At 46.4% G+C, this 21,882-nt stretch overlaps 1 protein-coding gene across 1 annotated transcript in view; it reads right to left on the reverse strand.

Annotated features, from left to right (window-relative positions):
• LOC141051007 (uncharacterized) overlaps positions 1 to 21,882 on the reverse strand; it is an 850,460-nt gene that overhangs the window by 166,562 nt on the left and 662,016 nt on the right. Inside the window, 1 exon segment of the mRNA XM_073547783.1 lies at positions 20,162 to 20,305. Within this exon segment, the coding sequence (XP_073403884.1) occupies positions 20,162 to 20,305 (144 nt within the window).

Below are 21,882 nucleotides of genomic sequence, written 5' to 3' on the forward strand. Positions count from 1 at the left end.
AAATGGATATAAAATACATTTTTTTTATTTTATTATTTTTCCCCAACTAAGGGGGTGATAACGGGGGGGGTTTGATTTACTATTTATGGCGGTTTTTATGTTTGGCAGCTGTCGCACACTAAAATACGCTTTTTATTGTAAAAATAGTTTTTGCGTCACCACATATTGAGAGCTATAATTTTTCCGTATTTTGACCCACCGAGTCATGTGAGGTCTTATTTTTTGCGGGACGAGTTGACGTTTTTATTGGTACCATTTTCGGGCACGTGACATTTTTTGATCGCTTTTTATTCCGATTTTTGGGACGCAGAATGAACAAAAACCAGCGTTTCATGAATTTCTTTTGGGGGGGGTGCGTTTACACCGTTCCGCGTGCGGTAAAATTGATAAAGCGGTTTTATTCTTCGGGTCAGTGCGGTTACAGCGATACCTCATTTAGGTCTTTTTTTATGTTTTGTCGGTTTTATGCAATGAAAACTATTTTATATAAAAAATAATTATTTTTGCATCGCTTTATTCTGCGAGCTCTAACTTTTTTATTTTTTCGCTGATGATGCTGTATGGCGGCTCGTTTTTTGTGGGACAAGATGACGTTTTCAGCGGTACCATGGATATTTATATGCTTCTTTTTGATCGCGCGTTATTACACTTTTTGTTTGGCGGTATGATAATAAATCATTATTTTTTGCTTCGTTTTTTATTTTTATTTTTTAAGCGGTTCGTTAAAGGGGTTAACTAATGGGACAGTTTTATAGGGCGGGTCGTTACGGACGCGGCGATACCTAATATGTGTACGTTTATTTTTTTTTTTTTTTTTATTTCCAAAAAATGGATTTATTGGGGGAATATATTTTTTTTTTTCCTAATTTATTTGGCGATTTTTTTAAAATTATTTTAACACTTTTTTTTACTTTTTTTTTAACTTTATTACATAGTCCCAGGTGGGACATCACTGTCCTGTGACAGATCGCTGATCTGTCACATCACAGATCACTGTGACAGATCAGTGATCTGTCACAGGCAGTGCAGAAGGCTTCCTCATGCCTGCGCTTTGCAGGCACTGAGGAAGCCAGCTTCCTGCAGGCCCCCGAAGGCCCCCGTCGCCATCTTGGATTCGGGGACCTGCTGGAAAGGAGCCCCCCGCAGCAGCGCTGCACATTGCGCTGCCGTGGGGGGCTCAGGGAAGCACGGAGGGAGCCCCCTCCTTGCCGATGCTTCCCTTTAACCCCGGTACACCGCGATCATGTTTGATCGCGGTGTGCAAGGGGTTAACGTGTCGGGGGCGGTCCGTGACCGCCCCTGACACATTGTGCCGGGTGTCAGCTGTGATAATCAGCTGACACCCGGCCGCGATCAGCGGTGCTCACCACGTGGGCGCCGCTGATCGCGGTAGACGTACTATCCCGTCCATGGGCATAGGGGCCCGGGTCCCATGGACGGGATAGTACGTCGGATGTCAGGAAGGGGTTAAAAGAAGTCTGGATACACATGATGAGAGCATTATACTGCCTCTGTACAAATCTCTGGTTAGACCGCACATGGAGTACGGTGTACAGTTTTGGGCGCCGGTGCTCAGGAAGGATATAATGGAACTAGAGCGGGTACAAAGGAGGGCAACAAAATTAATAAAGGGGATGGGGGAACTACAATACCCAGAGAGATTAGCAAAATTAGGATTATTTAGTCTAGAAAAAAAGATGACTGAGGGGCGATCTAATAACCATGTATAAGTATATAAGGGGACAATACAAATATCTCTACGAGGATCTGTTTATACCAAGGAAGGTGACGGTGACAAGGGGGCATTCTCTGCATCTGGAGGAGAAAAGGTTTTTCCACCAACATAGAAGAGGATTCTTTACTGTTAGGGCAGTGAGAATCTGGAATTCCCTGCCTGAGGAGGTGGTGATGGCGAACTCAGTCGAAGGGTTCAAGAGAGGCCTGGATGTCTTCCTGGAGCGTAACAATATTGTATCTTACAGTTATTGTTAGGTCCTTTAGAAGGACATAGATCTGGGGATTTATTCTGACAGAATTTTATAGGCTGAACTGGATGGACTAATGTCTTTTTTCGGCCTTACTAACTATGTTACCTAATACCTGATAATTTCACACTCGTGAATACTTACAAGTGGAAGAAGTGCACATCCACACATGAAGGGAGGGAATATAAGGGTGCTGTCATGGGCTCCGAAAAATACCATTACCGGTAATTAACTAAGACTTTATTCTGTCTCCCATCAGTAGTGACCACCTGAGTTAAGATTTTCCTAGGGAACCCCCTCTGGACAGATAATCCTGGACTAACCACCACATCAGAGAATGTATAGAAGGGCAGGTACCCTTTAAAGGAACTGTCATTAAACAAAACATTCCACTGCAAGGTTCTTGAATGAAACTGAGCCCACCGGACCGCTGGGATACATGAAAGTAGTGACCCCTACAGGGACATAGCCTTCCTAAGGTATATTGTGGGATTGTTTGAGGCTTTCATTACTTGGTGACGAAGGTTAACCAATTTATCAGGCGGTAAACAACACTCCTGCCTCTGAGTCCAGAATAAGCCCCAGGAACTGCTGCACCATTGATTTTTTAATATTCAGTGGCCACCCTAAGTGCTCCAAGGTGGCCATTATCCCCATTACTTATGCTGAGCAATGATTTGCTGACCTGCCTACAATAAGAAAATCGTCCAGGTAGCGAATAATCAAGACATTGGTTTTATGCAGGTGGGCCATGACCTTGGCTACCACCTAGGTAAAAACGGGAGGGGCCACAGCAAATCCAAAGGGGAGAGCTCTAAATTGGAAATGCCTAACCGTACCATCTATGACTACTGCCAACCTTAGGAACCGCTGATTATCTGCGTGAACAGGCACATGGTAGTACACATATTTTAGATTCAACACCGCCATAAAAGTTTTCAAAGATTAGCTTTATTGCTGATCCAATTGACTCCATTTTTAAGGGACGCACTACACGTTTCACCCCCTCCAGATATCAGGGCTCATCAGGGGACACAGATTAGGAGCAGTCCATAATGACATAACTGCTGGATATGGGATATGACCCATATCCAGCAGTTATGTCATTATGGACTGCTAATCTGGTTACTGGGAAGCGCCCCCCAGGACCAGCCCCGACGTGTAACCATGGCATCCCCGGCCGCCTCACCAGGGTCTGTCGGCCACGTCATGAGGCCCGCCCAGTAACGTCATCAGCCGAGCCCCCAGACCGCTCGAGTCACATCACGCGGCACACCCCGGGACGTCCCCAAATGCGTCACGGGAGCCCCAGTACACACCCCCAGCCCTAGGCTGAACGCTCCAGGAGGCTCCACGCTGCTACTCTAGGGTTATACTTACCAGTCTTCCAGCGCTGACCTTCTGGAACTGGTAATCCTCCCCAGATACCGCTCCGCTCACTGTCGTGCGGTCCACCCTGGACCCACCGTGGCGCTTCCAGGGACCCCGCACTGGTCGAGGCAGGGGACCTCCGCTGCCTGAACCAATTGGCCGGGCCTGGGACCCCTCGAATCGTAATACAGGTATGTCTGATAAGGTTCCCAGTCAGGGACAGGAAACCAACTGATGCGTGGTAGAGGTGCCGCCCTTTTATGTCTGTAGGTTTCTGTCCCTGAAGGGCGGATCCACCGTCTCACGTGGTGCTGCCATGGGAGACTGAATAAAGGAGCAAATACCCTGCTGTAAGTAAAAAATAATAGGGCACTACTTCGTAAACACTGTTTTTTGATTTAAAAAAGCGTAAAAGCATCTCACCACGACAAGGTGTACCCAAACTGGGAGGGTCCTATACTGTCACTGAGTCACACTAGTGTATAGCATCTGATGCAATATGCTAATGACACTTGGCTCCAGCTCTGCTGCGATCGTGAGCCGAGTGTCAGTGCTCTGATCCTCCTGCATGAAAGTATTGCTGCATAGCTGCGAAGGAGATGGAGAAAGTAGTTTCTCCATCTCCTCCATTGCCTGTCATACAGTGGACTGCACGGAGATGACATCTGAGTGCAGTCCGATGTCTCACATGCACCCTTAGACTTGTATGGGTGCGAGTGAGCGGAGATTTGCTGCCAAATGCTGCATGCTGATGAAACGGCATGAGAAAATAATCGCAGATCTGCTCTACCGCAGACCCGAGTGCTATCCGATAAAACATCACATAGCATCACATTAAAGGGAATCTGTCACCCCTGGGATGTATATGACCTATTAACCCCTTAGTGATAGAGCCAATTTGGTACTTAATGACCAAGTCCATTTTTACAATTCTGACTACTGTCACTTTATGAGGTTATAGCTCTAGAACGCTTCAACGTATCCCACTAATTCAGAGACTGTTTTTCTTGACATTGTACTTCAGGTTAGTGGTAAAATTTCTTCGATATAACTTGCGTCGATTTATGAAAAAAAAACAGAAATTTGGGAAAAATTTTGAAAATTTTGCAATTTTCACACTTAAATTTTGTACCCTTAAATCAGAGAGCGGTGTCACACAAAATAGTTAATAACTAACATTTACCACATGTCAACTTTACATCAGCACAATTTTGGAAACATAATTTTTTTTTGTTAGGACCTTATAAGGGTTAAAAGTTGACCAGCTATTTCTCATTTTTCCAACAAAATTTACAAAACCATTATTTTTTTAGGGACCACCTCACATATGAAGTGAGTTTGAGGGATCAATATAACAGAAAATACCCAAAAGTGACACCATTCTAAAAACTGCACCCCTCAAGGTGCGCAAAACCACATTCAAGAAGTTTATTAACCCTTCAGGTGCTTCACGAGAACTAAAGCAATGTGGAAGGAATAAAATTACATTTTACTTTTTTCACAAAAAATGTACTTTTGAACCAATTTTTTTTTCACAATGGTATCAGGAGAAAATGGACCACAAAATTTGTTATGCAATTTCAATATACGCCAATACCCCGTATGTGGGGGAAAGCCACTGTTTGGGTGCATGGCGGAGCTCAGGAGGTAGGGAGAACCATTTGACTTTTTGAACGGAAAACTGTCTGGAATCAATGATGGTGCCATGTTGAATTTAGAGACACCCTGATGTACCTAAACAGTGGAAACCTCCCAACTCTAAATCGAACCCTAACCCCAACACTCCCCTAACTCTAATCCCAACCACAAACCTAACCCTAACACACCCCTAAACCGTAATCCCAACCATAACTACAACCCTAACCCTAGCCCAATCCTAACTTTAGCCTACCCTAACGGACAAATGGAAATAATTTTTTTATATTTTATTCTTTTTACCTAACGCCTAACTAAGGGGGTGATAAAAGAGGTTGGATTTACTATTTTTTTTTATTTCGATCACTGTGATAGGGTCTATCACAATGATCAAAATGAACCAATAGGAAATGTTTCCTATTGTTGCTGGGTGCCAGTCGGGAGATCTCGGCGGGCGCACTGCGCATGCCCCCGCCATTTTCTTCCCAGAAGACGCCAGCAGCAGGGGGACTTCACAAGGGGAATGCAGGGACACAGGAGGTACCAGGAGAAAAATGGGGGACCCCATTTCTCTCTCCTCTGATGTGTGAGGAGAGCGAAATTAAATTGGAAATCAGACTTTTTGTTTTTTTGCGATCGCCGTTATTCCATTAATAACGGCAACCGCAACACTAGGGTTGGTAAAAACCGACCCGAATCATGTTCTCTGGGGTCTCAGCTACACCCTACAGCTGAGATGCCGGAGAAATTCCGACTCTGGGGGGAGCTATACACTTCTTTCTCAGCGCCGTTAAAAAGCAGCGCTGAGGCATAAGTACCCTTAACCACTGCCGTTAAAAGGCGTATCGGCGGTTGTTAAGAGGATAATATGGGCATATAGGTAATAGAAATTTTATACTAGTCCTACCTGTATGCCTCATATTATTGGTCTCATTGTTGAGAAATGTTATATTCTGTCTTTATTCTAATGATTTCTCCCAGGCAGTGCACGCCTGCCTCCTGTCTTCATTGTAATACTACCCCCTCCCATGCACATCAGTTACGCCCTGGAATCGTGCATCTACGCCTTGCACTCCCTCAAAAATCTATACCTCTTCCCTTTTGTGGGCACTGCATTCAGGGATCTTCTGCTCCAGTGACCACCTGCGGTGTGTGGGCTAATAAGGTGCTCTCCCCACTTCCTCCTTGCATAGTCATCGCTATGTACGCATGGTTCCTAGCGATGACTGTGCAGTGAGGAAGTGGGGAGAGCATATTATTGGCGCGCACACCAGAGGTCACAGAGACTCGCCGGCACCTGTGCAGAAAATCCTTGAATGCAGTGCCCACAGAAGGAAAGAAGTGGTATGTTTTTCTGGGTCCGTAACTGACGCTAATGGGATGAGGTAAGTATTACATGAAGATAGGGGGCAGGGATTCCTTCCAGGTACCGCACGCCCCGGAGACTGGAAGAAATCATTAACAAAGAAACAGGGATTTTTGTGATAAACTCACCGTAAAATCCTTTTCTCCAAGACGCTCATTGGGGGACACAGCTACAGTGGGAGTATGCTACTGCCGCCTGGAGGCTGACACTAAGTGAAAAAAAAAAAAAGAGGTTAGCTCCTCCGCCGTATACTCCCTTGCCCCGATTGCGGGCGGAAACCAGTTTAGTGCAAAAGCAGTAGGAGAACAACAAAATCAGCCTTAATGCAAGTAACAATATGTCTAGAAAATAACCACCTCAATGTCAACGAAAATGCACATTAATTAAACATACAAGAGCCAACTGGCTAACAGGGTGGGTGCTGTGTCCCCCAATGAGCGTCTCGGAGTACAGGATTTTACGGTGAGTTTATCACAAAAATCCCTGCTTCTCCTTCGCCTCATTGGGGGACTGTTGTGAGCTCATTTTCGGGTTTGCCTCTGGCTTCTGTTGAGGGTTATGGAGCTGGCTGTGCTGACAGAGGAGTAGTGAGTTCTCTATCTGGACTCCCTCTGTTGGTGAAGGGAGGTAATTAAGCTGATCTAAATGGCAGAGACCGGCCACCTGAGGAAGAGGACTGCGATTGGACATCAGGAGTTTCTGATTGGATTTAAGGCAGCCGACTCCCTAGTTTCTTGCTGGTGATTTTTCCTGACTGTGGCTCCTGGTTTCCAGTTTGGTTCTTGCCTTCCTAAAGCGAAGTTTTCTCTGCTATTGTTCATATGAGTTTTTGTCTGGTTTACTTAGTTTTTGTGTTCAGCCAGCCCTGGCTGAGACTGGGCTGCATCCCCATTTTGTCTCTGATCAGTTGATCTCTTTTGCTCTGTCTTCAGAATATACCTGAGTGCTGATATAGTGATTTGAAGTCTAGCGACTTCAGGGCCTTTTTCTATCAGACGTGTTGGACATTGTTTTTGGCAGGGTTTTTTTGCATGATTACAGACAGCAGCTTTTCTTTCCTGTCCTTTCTAGTTAGTGAGGGCCCCATTGTTTGCTCAGCCTATCTTTCTACCTGTGTCTGTGTTTTCATCTTGTTTCACCGACAATACATGTTGGGGGCTGTCTAATGCTTTGGGTCTGCTCTGGGGCAGTTTAGATTTTCCCTTTCTTTCTTTAGGCTTATTTAGTTCTCCGGCCGTGACGAGGCGTCTAGGACCACCGTAGGCACGCTCCACGGCTACTGCTAGTTGTTGTGGATAGGATCAGGGGTCTGCAATCCGCTAGTTACCAACCTCTCCGGTTTTCTGGGCTTAGCTTGCTTTTTGTTTTTTCCTCCTCGGTGACTCATTCATAACAGGGACAAAGGTACTGTGGGACGTCCTAAAGCAGTCCCTGGGTGGGAAGTTGACTCACCGATCCAAGCTACATGCACCTCCTGTTTAAAGGTGCGCCACTGCTGCTTGTAGAATCCTTCTACCTAGGCTCGCATCTGCTGAAGCCTGAGTATGGATATTGTAATGTTTGGCAAACGTGTGCAGGCTGGACCAGGTTGCTCCCTTGCAAACCTGTTCCGTCGAAGCCTGGTGCTGAAGCGCCCAAGAGGTGCCCACTGCCAGAGAAGAGTGTGCTCTGATCCCTGCTGGAACCGGCGCACCTCTGATGCGGTAGGACTCCTGAATAGTCAAACGAATCCATCTGGCTATGGTCGATTTCGAGGTAGCGAGTCCCCTCCTGCGCCCCTCGGTGAGCACGAATATCGTGTCTGTCTGCCGAAAGGGTGCCGTCCGTGACACGTACCACCTGAGGGCTCTTACCAGGTCCAACGTGTGAAGAGCCTTTTCCACGCGGTGTACCGATGCTGGACAGAATGAAGGCAAGATAATATCCTCTTTAATGTGAAACAAGGAAACGACCTTCGGCAGAAAAGGGGGGAGCTGGTCTGAAAACCACCTTATCCTTGTGGAAAGTGAGAAACGGGGCTTGGCATCATAGAGCTGCCAGCTCTAAGACCCGACTGATTGATGTTATCGCCACAAGAAACACTACCTTCAAGGAAAGGTATGACAAGGAGACATCCTGTAGCGGTTCAAATGGCGCTTCCTGCAGAACACTTAAGACCAGGTTAAGGTCCCAGGCATCCAGGGGCGCCCTATAGGGAGGTACCAAGTGGGAGACTCCCTGGATGAAAGTCTTTACCTGTAAATTGGCAGCAATTCTGCGCTGGAACAGGACGGATAAAGCCGATATCTGTCTCCTGAAAGAGCTCGGGGCCAATCCTGAGTCTAGGCCAGACTGTAGAAAGGCCAAGATGTTGGGAAAAGAGAATCTCAGAGGAGGATAACCGCGGTCTCGACACAAAGAAAAGAACACCTTCCAGGTGTGATGGTAAATTCGCGCTAACCATAGTAGCCACCACCTCGCGCCCAAACCCCGCCTGGGTCAGAATCCAAGATTCAACGGCCATGCCGTCAAACACAGGGCCCCTGAGCTCGGGTGCAAGATCGGGCTCTGGCAGTCGCCAAGGAACGTCGGCGAGCAGCTGCACTAGATCTGCGTACCACACTCGACGGGGGCCAGCAGAATCGCTGAAATCCCCTCTGTTTTGATCTTCTTGATGACCCTCGGAAGTAGTGGCAGCGGGGGCAATAAGTATGTGAGGCAAAACTGGTTCCATGGCAGAACCAACGCATCCACGGCGATCGCCTGCGGGTTTCGGGACCGAGCGACAAACATGGGCACCTTGGCGTTCATCCTGGAGGCCATCAGGTCCACATCCGGTGTTCCCCACCGTTGGCAACTCTGCTGGAAGACCTCGGGGTGCAGTGACCATTCCCCGGACGCAAGACCCTGCCAGCTGAGGAAGTCTGCCGCCCAGTTCTCCACGCCCGGGATGTGGACCGCCGATATCACCGAGTGGTTTCTTTCGGCCCAGTGAAGAACGTGCCCTACCTCGCGCATGGTTGCTGTGCTGCGGGTGCCCCCTTGATGATTTATGTAAGCCACCGCCGTGGCGTTGTCCGACTGAATCCGGACGGGGTGGCCTGCTAGAAGGTGCTGAAACTGTTGCAGAGCCAGCGAGATCACTCGTATTTCAAACAAGTTGATCGGGAGGCGTGCCTCCTGCGGCGATCACCGTCCCTGGGTCGTGTGGTGGCGAAAAACCGCTCCCCAGCCGAGGAGGCTGGCATCGGTTGTGACTACAAACCAATGGTCTGGGGGAAAAGGTTTCCCCTGAAGCAGTGCGGAACTGACTGTCCACCACTCGAGTGACTGACTGACCTGAGAGGACAACCGGCACCGGTGATCGAGCGTGAATGGGTTCTTGTCCCAGGATGACAAGAGGGCGTGCTGCAGGGGGCGAAGATGAAACTGGGTGAACGGAATCGCTTCCATCACTGCCACCATTTTTCCTAGTATCCTCATCCCGAAAACGGATGATGTGAGGGACCGGTCGGCGAAGCGTCCGGACTCCCTGCCGGAGAGCTAGGGCTTTGTCTTGAGGGAGAATTACCAACTCTCGGCAGGTGTCGAAGATCATCCCTAAAAAGGCAATCCTCTAAGCTGGGACCAGGGATGATTTCTTCATGTTGACCAACCATCTTAAGCGGGAAAGAGACACTTTCCTCGCATGCCCCAATTGAAGGGCCCTTGACCAAGAGATCGTCTAAGTAAGGAAAAACGGCCCTTCGGTGGCTAGCCCGAAGGGCAGCGCTGCGAACTGGAAATGTAAACAGCTGATGGCGAAGCGTAGAAATCTTTGATGCGGAGGGGAAAATGGGGATGTGCAGGTAGGCGTCCTGGATGTCGATAGAGGCCAAGTATTCTCCCTGCCCCATGGCTGATATAACTGAACGGAGAGACTCCATCCGGGAATGTCTGATGCTGATAAATTTGTTCAGGAGCTTTAGGTCCAAAACAGGCCTGACCGTCCCGTCTTTCTTGGGGACCACGAATAGGTTGGAATAGAAGCCCTGAGCCTTCTCGTGCTCTGGTACGGGAATAATTACTCCGTTGTGCTGTAGTAATTCGACGGCTCCTAGCAATGCCTTTGCCCAGGTCTCCCCTCTGGGAAGACGGGAGAGAAAGAACCGCTTTGGGGGGTACCTGAAACTATCTTGTACCCTGAGGATACCAGCTCTCTCACCCCTGAGTCATGTGCGACAGTGACCCAGACGTGGCGAACCAGAGTAGGCGGCCACCTACTTTGCTGATGTCGCCTAAAAAATGCCTCGAGTCATTTGGCTGAGGCTCTCTGGGACCTAGTTCCCCTCGACCTGGGCTGGCGAGCACACAATCTCCCCAACGGGTTGGCTCTGAGACTTGTCGATCCCTATCTCGGTTGGGGCGACTTGAAGCAGCGGAATTGGCCGCTGTAGTCCACCCGGGGTTGCGAAAGGCCCGAAACCGTGCCTGAAACTGGTGGCTAAACGGCGGTTTGACCCTTTGTTGAGGGAGAAACCCGCTCTTCCCTCCTGTGACGTTGGAGATGAGCTGGTCTAACTTCTCTCCGAATAGGCGGCCGCACTGATAAGGTAGGGAAGTCAAGGACTTCCTGGAGGTTGAAATCGGCCCACCATGTCCTTAACCATAAGGCTCTCCTAATGGAAATTGCGTTTGCGGCAGCCAGTGACGCGCAATTGGCCGCATCCAAAGAAGCATTAAGTAGTCCCCAGCAATAGCGATCTGACTCGCGATCTCTGATACCTCTGCAGGTAGCTCCCTATCCTGCAAGGTTCTGTTCAATGATTCAGACCAAGAAATCATGGCCTTGGCTACCCACGTTGCCGTGAATGAGGGAGAGATTGCTGATCCGGATGCTTCAAAAACTGAGTGAGTCGAGCTCTCTATGAGACGATCAGTGGGGTCCTTAATAGAAGAACCACTAGGTACGGATAACAGGGTTTTAGAGGCCAAGCGTGACACGGGTGGATCCACCGTTGAGGATTCCGTCCATTTTTTACAGAGATCCGGGGCAAACAGATACCTCGCTTCCAGCACCTTCTGGCCGTTCCCTGTGTCGTTGCATTATGTCCTCGAACTCTGGGTGAGTGCAAAAAACTCTATGTGGCCGCTTAGCTCGCTTAAATGACACCTTATGGCCTGAAGCCAGGGTGGAATCATCCTCAATCCCCAGAGTCTGATTAACGGCTTCGATGAGGCTGTCCACTGTTTCTCGACACCCCGGGGTAACTAGATCCAGGGGTTCGTCCAAGTCATAATTTGAACTTTGCTCGCTCTCGACTGCTGGTACGGGAGAGCGAGAAGCAGAACTCACGGATCCCGAGGCACCGGACGGGCCGGGAGACGTCGCGTGGGTTCATTTCCCCCGCGTCTGCCTGGAGTGAGAGCGGCCCCTGCAGGCCCGAGGCTCCTGTGAGGTGGAGGACACATCCAAGACAGGCGAGCCACTATCCCTGCTCCTATCTGGGGCGCGAAGGGACTCGATTGCTCTCTTAAGTGACGCCATAGACTGTGACAGTGATAAGGCCCATTTTGGAACACTGGGCTCGGTCGCAGGGGAGGGCTCCTGGGCGCGTTTGGAATCGCAGGCTTCGCATAATCGCTTGCTCTGTGCCCGCAGGTAAGCGGCTCGACAAGAGATGCAAGCAGCATGTAGGGACGTGTGCGTCTTCGCTTTTCCGGAGATCCTGTATCTGCCAGGCATCAGTACTGCAGCCTGCTGGGGGGGAGGAACACTCCTCGTCTTCCCGTAACGTGGCCTGTCGGGTTGGGGTGCAGCACTTACCCCAGTCCTGTGCCTCCCACGTGTCCTGGAAGTGTCGGGCCTTGTTCCACTCAAAAAAAGCACGCGCCTCAGCTACGGGCGGGCTGTCGGAAGAAGAGGCATTCTGGACGGTACTTCCGGTTGAGGCCTAGCGCTGGTCCGAAGCCGGGAGCTCAATTTCTTCGGCGCCCGCCCAGGCCACCGGGGGCGGGCCGCCGGAAGTAACGCGAAGGGAGGCGGGACTTCCGTCCGTGGCCCAGCACCCGGCCGAAGCCACGGGCTGGATTTTCAGCGTCTGCCCGCGAGGGGGGGGGACGCCATTAACCGCCAGCCGAAGATACGTGGCCGGATGCCAGGACACGCCGCCATGAGCAACGGGGGTGACTACCTTCGCCCGACAAGACAAGGCTAAGGGCTCCAGCCCTGTGGACGCTGCTGCAGGAGCCCTCCCAGGCCATCCCCTCCGTGACGATGCTTCAGCTTCCTAGCTCAGGTAGAGGGGAGGGGGGCCACATATAGGACGGTGCAGGCACCCTAGCTCCATCTAACCCCTTCAAGGGGTGAAGAGAGGGACCATCCGCCGCCTTGCAGCACCGCAGTCTAGCATTGGTGGAGCAGTGGGGGCCGCACGGACTATGCTTGCGCCTCTGTACAGCCCATGGTTTCAATGCCTAGGGGTGGTCAAGGCTAAGTCCGGCATCATGTCCCACGTTGCAGGATAGGATACGTGGAGGCGACACTCGCACGTGCTCGCCCGTTGTTGGTTTGAGGAAATCGGACCCTTTCAATAGGATCTGTTGCCCCTGTCTCATCTTCATGGAAGGTGAAAAAAAAAATAAAGTCTGGGAAAGAAAAACAGACGTGTGCCTCCAACGGATACTAAGCATGAACTGGTTTCCGCCCGCAATCAGGGCAAGGGTGTATACGGCGGAGGAGGAGCTAACCTTTTTTTCACTTAGTGTCAGCCTCCAGGCGGCAGTAGCATACACCCACAGTACCTGTGTCCCCCAATCAGGCGAAGGAGAAATATTATAACATTTCGCAGCCACAAGACTATTAATATGAGAAATACAGGTATAACGAATGTAACATTTCTATTACCTGTATGCCCATATTAATAGGTCTTATACGTCCCAGGGGAAGGGGGGGGGTGACAGATTCCCTTTAACTATACTTCCCTAAATCTGAGTATATAGTGTAGTGTCAGGGATCGCACTCATCTGCGTTAATAAAATTGCTTTGATGTTGTTCCAGAAAAATAGGATGAGTGTCATGCTAGTACAATGCGATTTTTCTCACATAGCATCTGTATGGCATGCGTATATAAAGCGTTTTTTTTCTTTACAACTATTATTCTACAATCATTTACTGTGTTCTATGCCACTTGCATTGGAGAGTCTCGTTTGATATATGCAGCACTTGCAGCATGCTGCAATTTTGTGCTCAGTCTGATTCAAGCTGAAAAAAAAAAATGCAGATGAACAGTGAATCAGTGAATAACATTACTCATTGTGCAATCCGATTTTTTTATTGAATTGCAGTCATCCGAGTTAAACATAGATGAGTATGAACCGCCAGTATGTTAAAGGGTTTGTCCGGGCTTTTCACATAATCTCAGTACATATCTGGGCTGCAGAATTATGACAATAAGTATAGAATCGTAGAGTTGGAAGGGACCTCCTGGGCCATCTGGTCCAACCCCCTGCTCAAAGCAGGATTCGCTAAATCATCCCAGTCAGATGTCTGTCCAGCCTATGTTTGAAGACTTCCATTGAAGGAGAACTCACCACTTCTCATGGCAGCTTGTTCCACTCATTGATCACTCTGTCAAAAAGTTTTTTCCAATATCTAATCTGTGTCTCCTCCCATTCAGTTTCATCCCATTGCTTCTAGTCTTTCCTTGTGCAAATGAGAATAAAGTTGATCCTTCTACAATGTGACAGCCCTTTAGATATTTGTAGACAGCTATTAAGTCTCCTCTCAGTCTTCTCTTTTGCAAACTAAACATTCCCAAATCCTGCAATCTTTCCTCATAAGACAGGGTTTGCAGACCGGTCACCATTCTGGTTGCTCTTTTCTGAACTTGCTCCAGTTTGTTGATGTCTTTTTTAAAATGTGGTGCCCAAAACTGGACACAATATTGCAGATGAGGTCTGACCAAAGAGGAGTAGAGGGAAATAATGACTTCATGTGATCTAGACTGTATGCTTCTGTTAATACATCCTAGAATTGCATTTGCCTTTTTTGCTGCTGCATCACACTGTTGACTCATATTCAGTCTGTGATCTATTAGTATACCCAAGTATTTTTCACATGTGCTGTTGCTTAGGCCTATTCCTCCCATTCTGTATATGCTTTTTTCATTTTTATTGCCCAGATGTAGTACTTTGCATTTTTCCCTGTTAAAAATCATTCTGTTAGTTGCTGCCCACTTCTCCAGTTTATTTATATCTTTTTGAATCCTCGCTCTCTTCTCTAGTATTAGCTATCCCCCCTAGCTTTGTGTCATCAGCAAATTTAATCAGTTTACCCTCAATTCCTTCATCTAAATCGTTGATAAAGATGTTGAACAATACAGGGCCCAGGACAGAGCCCTGTGGTACCCCACTTGAGACATTCTTCCAACTGGATGTGCAGCCATTTACGACCACTCTTTGTGTCTGATCACTAAGCCAGTTATGAATCCACCTAACAGTTGCCTTGTCCATTCCATACTTAGTCATTTTTTCAATAAGGATTGCATGAGATACTTTGTCAAATGCTTTGCTGAAGTCAAGATATACTATATCTACAGCATTTCCTTGATCCACCCAATCAGTGATTCCGTCATAGAAGGAAATTAAGTTAGTCTGACATGACTTATTAGTTACAAACCGATGCTGACTCTGTTTAATCACTTCATTCTTATCCAGGTACTGACATACATATTGTTTAATAATTTGTTCAAAGATCTTTCCTGGTATAGAAGTCAGACTCACCGGCCTATAGTTGCCTGGGTCCACCTTCTTCCCCTTTTTGAAGATAGGAACAACATTTGCTCTTCTCCATTCTTCTGGGACTTCTCCTGTTCTCCAAGAATTTTCAAAGATTACGGAGAGGGGTTCAAAAATTTCTTCTGCTATCTCCTTCAGTACTCTGGGGTGTAATTCATCTGGACCTGGAGACTTGAATTCATTTAGGTTAGCTAAGTGTTTCCTCGCTATCTTTCTGTTTATAGATATCCTGGATTCTTCTATTCCCTTAATAGGACAGTGAAGAACAGTTGATGTTACATTTCCTTTCTGAGAGAAAACAGATGCAAAATAGGAATTTAAATGTTCGGCCTTCTCAACATCCTGTCTTACCATTTCATCATTTTCATCCTGTAAAAATCCTATAGCATCTTTGACTTTTCTTTTACTTTTGACATATCCCCAAAATCCTTTATTATTGCTTTTGACATCTCTTGCAAGCCTCAATTCATTGTCAGCTTTAGATAATATGATTTGTGCCCTGCAGGTTCTGCAGACAGCATTATATTCTTCTTTAGATATGCCTCCCTCTTTCCATTTTATAAACATTTTTTTCATCCTTTTTAGCATGTGCTTAAGTTCTGTGTTCATCCATCCTGGCTTCCTTAAATGCTTCCTATTCTTCCCCCTTTTCAGAATTGTTAACAATTGTGCTTTGAGAATTTCATTTTTCAAGATTTCCCATCCTTCCTGGACATTTTTGTCTTTAAGGATATCCAGCCATTGATCCCTCCAATTCTCTTTCTGAATCCCTTAAAATCTGCCTTTCTGAAATCTAACCTTGACGTCTGAGTCTTCACAGGTCTTCCTCCTCTAGTTATCCAAAATTCTAAAATAGCATGGTCGCTACCTCCTAGGGTCCCAGCCACTTTTACCTCCTAAACCATTTCCTCCCTGTTTATAAGGATTAGATCCAAGGTAGCAGTTCCCCTTGTTTTCTCCCCTACCTTTTGGAAGATAAAGTTGTCAGCAAGAGAGGATAAGAATTTCCTTGACCTGTTAGTTTTGCCTGAGAGAGATTCCCAACAAATGTCTGGATAGTTGAAATCTCCCATGACAACTATGTCATATTTTTTGGAGAACTTGGCCATTTGATGCATAAAGAGTTCATCCATATCTTCAGCTTGCACAGGCGGCCTGTAGTAAATGCCTACAATGGTGTCCTTTCCATTGTTCTGTCCTTGTATTCTTACCCAAACAGTTTCCACAGAACTCCCAGTCTCTGAAGCTTCAATCTCTGTGCAGATATACGCGTTTTAACATACAATGCGACACCTCCTCCTCGTTTATCAAGTCTGTTTCTTGCAAATAAGTTGTATCCTTCTAGTCTTGTATTCCAATCATGTGTATCGTCCCACCAACTTTCAGTGATTCCAATGGCATCATATTTCTTTTCCTGTGTTAGTAGTTCCAATTCTCCTTGTTTGTTGCCCATGCTTTGTGCATTAGTATAGAAACATTTTAGTTTGTGATTGGTTTCTCTTTCTCCAATATTTTTATCAATTCTTTTGTCTTTGTTCTTCCTTTCCACTTCTAATAGCAGAGTTCTCAATAGCATTTGTCAGGTGTATGGCTTTTTCTGGTCTTTTGCTTCCCTTCCCATGTTGTTCTAGTTTAAAGCTCTCCTTACAAGTGTAGCAAGGCAACTTCCAAATACATGTTTTCCAGTCTTCGTAAGGTGCACCCCATCTCTAGCAAGTAGTCCATCGTAAAGGTAATTCACTCCGTGATCCATAAATCCAAATCGTTGCTGACGGCACCATCGACGTAGCCAGTTGTTCACCTGCAGAATCTTATTCCACCTCCTTGTTCCATGGCCATCCACTGGGAGTATGGAAGAGAAGACCACCTGCGCTCCCAGTTCTTTCACTTTCTTGCCTAAGTCTTCAAAGTCTCTGCAGATGGTTTCCAGGTCGTTTCTTGCAGTGTCATTTGTCCCCACATGTAGTAGCAGGAATGGGTAGTCATCTGTAGGTCTGAAGAGTCCTGATATCCTGTCAGACACATCTTTAATTTTTGGACCTGGAAGACAGCACATTTCTCTTGAAGTTATATCCGGTCTGCAGATAGCGGCCTCTATTCCTCTCAACAGGGAATCCCCCATGACCACCACTCTCCGTTTCTTCTTCACAACATTTTTCTCTCTCCATCCAGGAGGACTCTGAAGGCGTACAAAGTTGCTGGTTGTGGGCAAAGTCTTACCCTGATGTATTTCTTCATCGTTTTCCTGCGTGAGAGCCTGGTACTGGTTCATGAGAAGTATGGGCGCTGACTTTCTGTCAATAGTTTGCACGGTTTTCTAGATATTCTGAACAAAACGTCCAACGGGGGGGGGGGGGGGGTGTTATGGCATTGAAATGAGAACTAGTCGTAACCTCCTACTCTACTCCAAACATGCCCTCTATAGCAACAACCCCACCCTCCATAGCTACAGGCCCTCCCCGTCCACATGAAGAATCATACTGTATTCTGGACGATGAGATTATGTGAAAAGCCCGGACAACCCCTTTAATATACTCACCTCCTGCTGCACTCTCCAGGATCCAGTGCTGTTCTTCTCAGTGATGCCACTGCTCTGCAGGATCTCCAGATCAAGCTGCGCTCTTCGTGACTTAGAAGTGGCTTTTACAATGTAAATCTATGGAGGGTAAGTACGAGGCCTCATATCCTCACATTGTAAAAGAGACTTCTGGCTCACACATAGACCGCCGTGTGATCTGGGGGGGTGTAAATCACCGTCATGTGACTAAAGAGGAGCGGAGCGGTGCTGGACACAAGAGAAGACAGTGATAGGTAAGTATATTAACACACTGACACTACAATACATAGATATATTATCTACTATATAATCGTTTAATTCTGTCTGTAACGTAAATCCTGCGTCACCCTTTGGTCGCGCCTGGCTGGGCGCGACCAATTAGCAACAGACGCAGTCCGGCTGCAAATTGGCGCGGAATTCGAACGACGCACGCCACCCCTACCGTCGGGAGATCTGCAGCGCTATCTCCTGCCGCATGGAGGTCAGCGGCGACGCAGCCGGGAGATGACCGGCGCATCGCTCAATGTGCGGATGGTACCCAGGGTCCGGAGGAGAGGAGACTCTCCTCCAGGCCCTGGGTACCATAAACCTGCGCCCAGCATATTCCGGTCCCAGTAATGCTTTGCGCGAAAGACCGCTGATGACATTGCGCTCTTGCGAGAATGACATCATCTCCGGACCTTCGCGCTAAGCAGTACTGGGACCGGAAGATGCCGGGAGCGTGGAGAGGAGATCGGGGGCCGTTGGAAGGTGAGAATAACCTTTTTTTAAATTTTTTGTCTCCCGCTGGCCATATTCTAGGATACCCGATGCGTTAGAATCGGGCCACCATCTAGTATATACATATACATCTCTGGCAAAAATTAAGAGACCACCACATCAAAACCCTGTCATGGGCAGTCCATTCTCCAGACCTGAACCTCATTGAAAACCTCTGGAATGTAATCAAGAGGATGATGGATAGTCACAAGCCATCAAACAAAGAACAGCTTAAATTTTTGTGCCAGAAGCAGTGTGAAAGGCTGGTGGCAAGCATGCAAAGACGCATGAAAGCTGTTTTTAAAAATCATGGTTATTCCACAAAATATTGATTTCTGAACTCTTCCTGAGTTAAAACATTAGTATTGTTGTTTCTAAATGATTATGAACTTGTTTTCTTTGCATTATTTGAGGTCTGAAAGCACTGGGGTTTTTTTTTTTTGGTTTTTTTTGTTTGTTTTTTAATTTTCACCATTTCTCCTTTTCAGAAAAAAAAAAAAAAATGTATTGCTTGGAAATATTATTGTCTGGCCTTGCAGATTCAACAATGGATGGCTCCAGTACAATTTCTTATATAAATGCTCAAACTAATAAGGACAGTTTTGGGTGGAGGAGCATGTAGTGGTATAGTGACAGAATGGTGATCTTTAATTGTGATATGGTCAGACAACACCACCGATAAAGCAGTGACAGCCAGTGACTGAGGAGAATTGTGACTTCTCTGCATTTAGTGGTTACTACTCACCTGGGTAGTAATATGTAGGAATCTCCTCTTTACACCGCTCATCACCCCTCACATATGTCTCTGTAGTACTAATATGGGTCAGATCTTCTCCCTGAAACAAGTATTGTAAAAGTCACAGACAGATGGAGAAGTCACATCTATGATAAGCTGTAATCCTGCCATCTCCACCGTTCTCATTACACAAGTATAAAACATATCCACCAGTATTATAACACAAGACTGAGCACAAGACCTTCACAGCCATCTACACATCATAGGGGAGATCTCATGACACCTTCTCTCCATCTACCTGATGATCCTGAGGAACACTGGTGTTTTCTTGGCTACAGTCCTGTGGAAGAAGAGGACAGGGACATCTCTCTGGTGTTGTCCTCTTACTGGATAGAACTGGAGGAAACACATACAGGGACTGAATTCATTCTTTACATAGAGATAATTATAGGTCGTGTGTATTTAGTCCTGTCTATTACCTGGTGATGTGAGGGGCTGGGGAACCTCCATCATGACGTCCTTGTACAGATCTTTGTGTTCTTCTAAATACTCCCACTCCTCCATGGAGAAATAGACGGTGACATCCTGACACCCTATAGGAACCTGACACAAACAAAGATACCGTCATCCCTCCGATCTCTTCATAGCATAACTGTATAATGTCCCAGCATTCCCAGCAGCGTCACCTCTCCAGTTAGAACCTCAATCATCTTGTAGGTGAGATCTTGGATATTCTGGTGATTGATGGTCTCATGTATCAGGGGGTGATGTGGAGGCCCTGTGATTGGGCTCTGGGGTCTTCCCCATCCCTCAGACACAGCATCCTGACAGCGCTCACTAGAGGTCTTCTTTACTATGGTGTAATCCTGATTATGGGGAGACACACTAATAAATCCCACTACAGACATTTCCAGAGTCCTCACCTCTCCAGTTCTCTCCATCTGTTATTCCCATAGATAAGAATGATGTATTGTGACGTCATCAGAATCTCTCACCTCTCCAGTAAGCCGGAAGAGGATCTCTAGGGTGAGGTGTAATATCCTCTCTGCCATCTTGTCCATATATATTTGTGATGAGTCAACCAGGAAAAATTTTTTATATAGAAGATCTCCACTGAAGGGATCCACTTTTGGAATGACCTAAACGGGAAGATGATGATGATAGTATCATAAAGATCCCATGTAACTATTACTAACAATTACAGTAGATAACATGGAGAACATATTAGATGAAAGAAAGAAACAAAAGAAGACCTTTAGAATACATCAAACCCCCCAGACTATGAATATAACAAAATGTGAGAAGTACAGAGAACTTCAACACACAAAACCGTTGTTGAAGCAATAGAGAAAACCTTTGCAAGATGGCTTTCAAAAAAAATAATATATATATATATATATATATATATATATACATACACACATATATATATATATATATATATATATATATATATATATATATATATATATATATTTTTTTTTTTTTTTTTTTTCCAAGAACTGTCATGGCTCGTCTCCGAGCCATATATATTTGCTCAGGTACACGGATCATTGCATAGTTTCACATTAGAAAGTCAATTAAAACCAGATTTGTGCTGAAACGGACATATAAACAATATACATCTTACTCTATATTCAAGCCTGAAATACAAGCTCAGGGTTTAAACCGTTCAAATCTAACTGCCCACTGTAAGAGTCCCAACATCTCCAAACTATAATATGTAACCTTTTACTGGTAATATACAGTATAACACCTCAATTGTGAAAGACCATTTGCGCCGATGAGTTCTGTATGTCAGATACCTATCAAACGTCTGAGGGCATCCTCTATTGTATACACCGTTTTCTCATATGTGATTGCTGTGTTTATAGAATCAACCCAGACCCTTAAGGTTGGTGGAAAATTACAAATCTATCTTGTAGCTATCAATTTCCTGGCAGAAAGTAAAGTTTCTACAAGAAAGATTCTGGTATGATGACTCCATATTTCCTCCACTAGTAGTCCAAACAAACATATTTTAGGATCTAGTGGAATGAGAATGGATATCAAGTAAGATAGGAAGGTGACTATGCTTTGCCAGAAGGAGAGAACAAGCCCAAAGCATGTGCTACAAATCTGTGTTTAAGGTGTGACACCATAAGCATTCTGAAGAGGGTAATCTACCCATTCAGTATAATTTTGATAGGGTTAGGAAGGCTTGGTGAATAATGTATAATTGAGACATTTGCTTGTTTAATGAAGGGGAGACATAAAGGAGGGATTCTATGACATCCCCCCAGAGCTCCTTAATAATAGTGGCAATAAGCAGTTTCCACTTGTCTTTCCCCTTCAGTGAAGTAGAACCAATACTTATTGATAGCATGTGTGTATAGGACTGATATGAAACCTTGTGGGACTTGAGATTTAAGATTACCTATCAAAAAGATGGAAGATAAGGTTACTGCTGCATATTGTGCAATTATGATCAGAAAGCGGACCTTAATTGAAGGTATCTACAATGTTCTCAACTGAACAAAAGATCACAGTATACCGTATATACTCGTGCATAAGCCGAGTTTTTCAGCACATTTTTTTGTGCCGAAAACGCCCCCCTCGGCTTATACACGAGTCATTGTCCCGGAAGCCGGCGGGGGGAGGGGGAGCGGCAAAGCAGCGGGTCACGGGACAGGAGCCGGCAGCTGCGGCTGTTAACTGTGCCGGCTGCTAAAGAGAA

The sequence above is a fragment of the Dendrobates tinctorius genome, unplaced genomic scaffold (assembly GCF_039654945.1).
Source record: "Dendrobates tinctorius isolate UK_male_01 unplaced genomic scaffold, ASM3965494v1 ptg000155l, whole genome shotgun sequence".
In the NCBI taxonomy this organism is placed as follows: domain Eukaryota; kingdom Metazoa; phylum Chordata; class Amphibia; order Anura; family Dendrobatidae; genus Dendrobates; species Dendrobates tinctorius.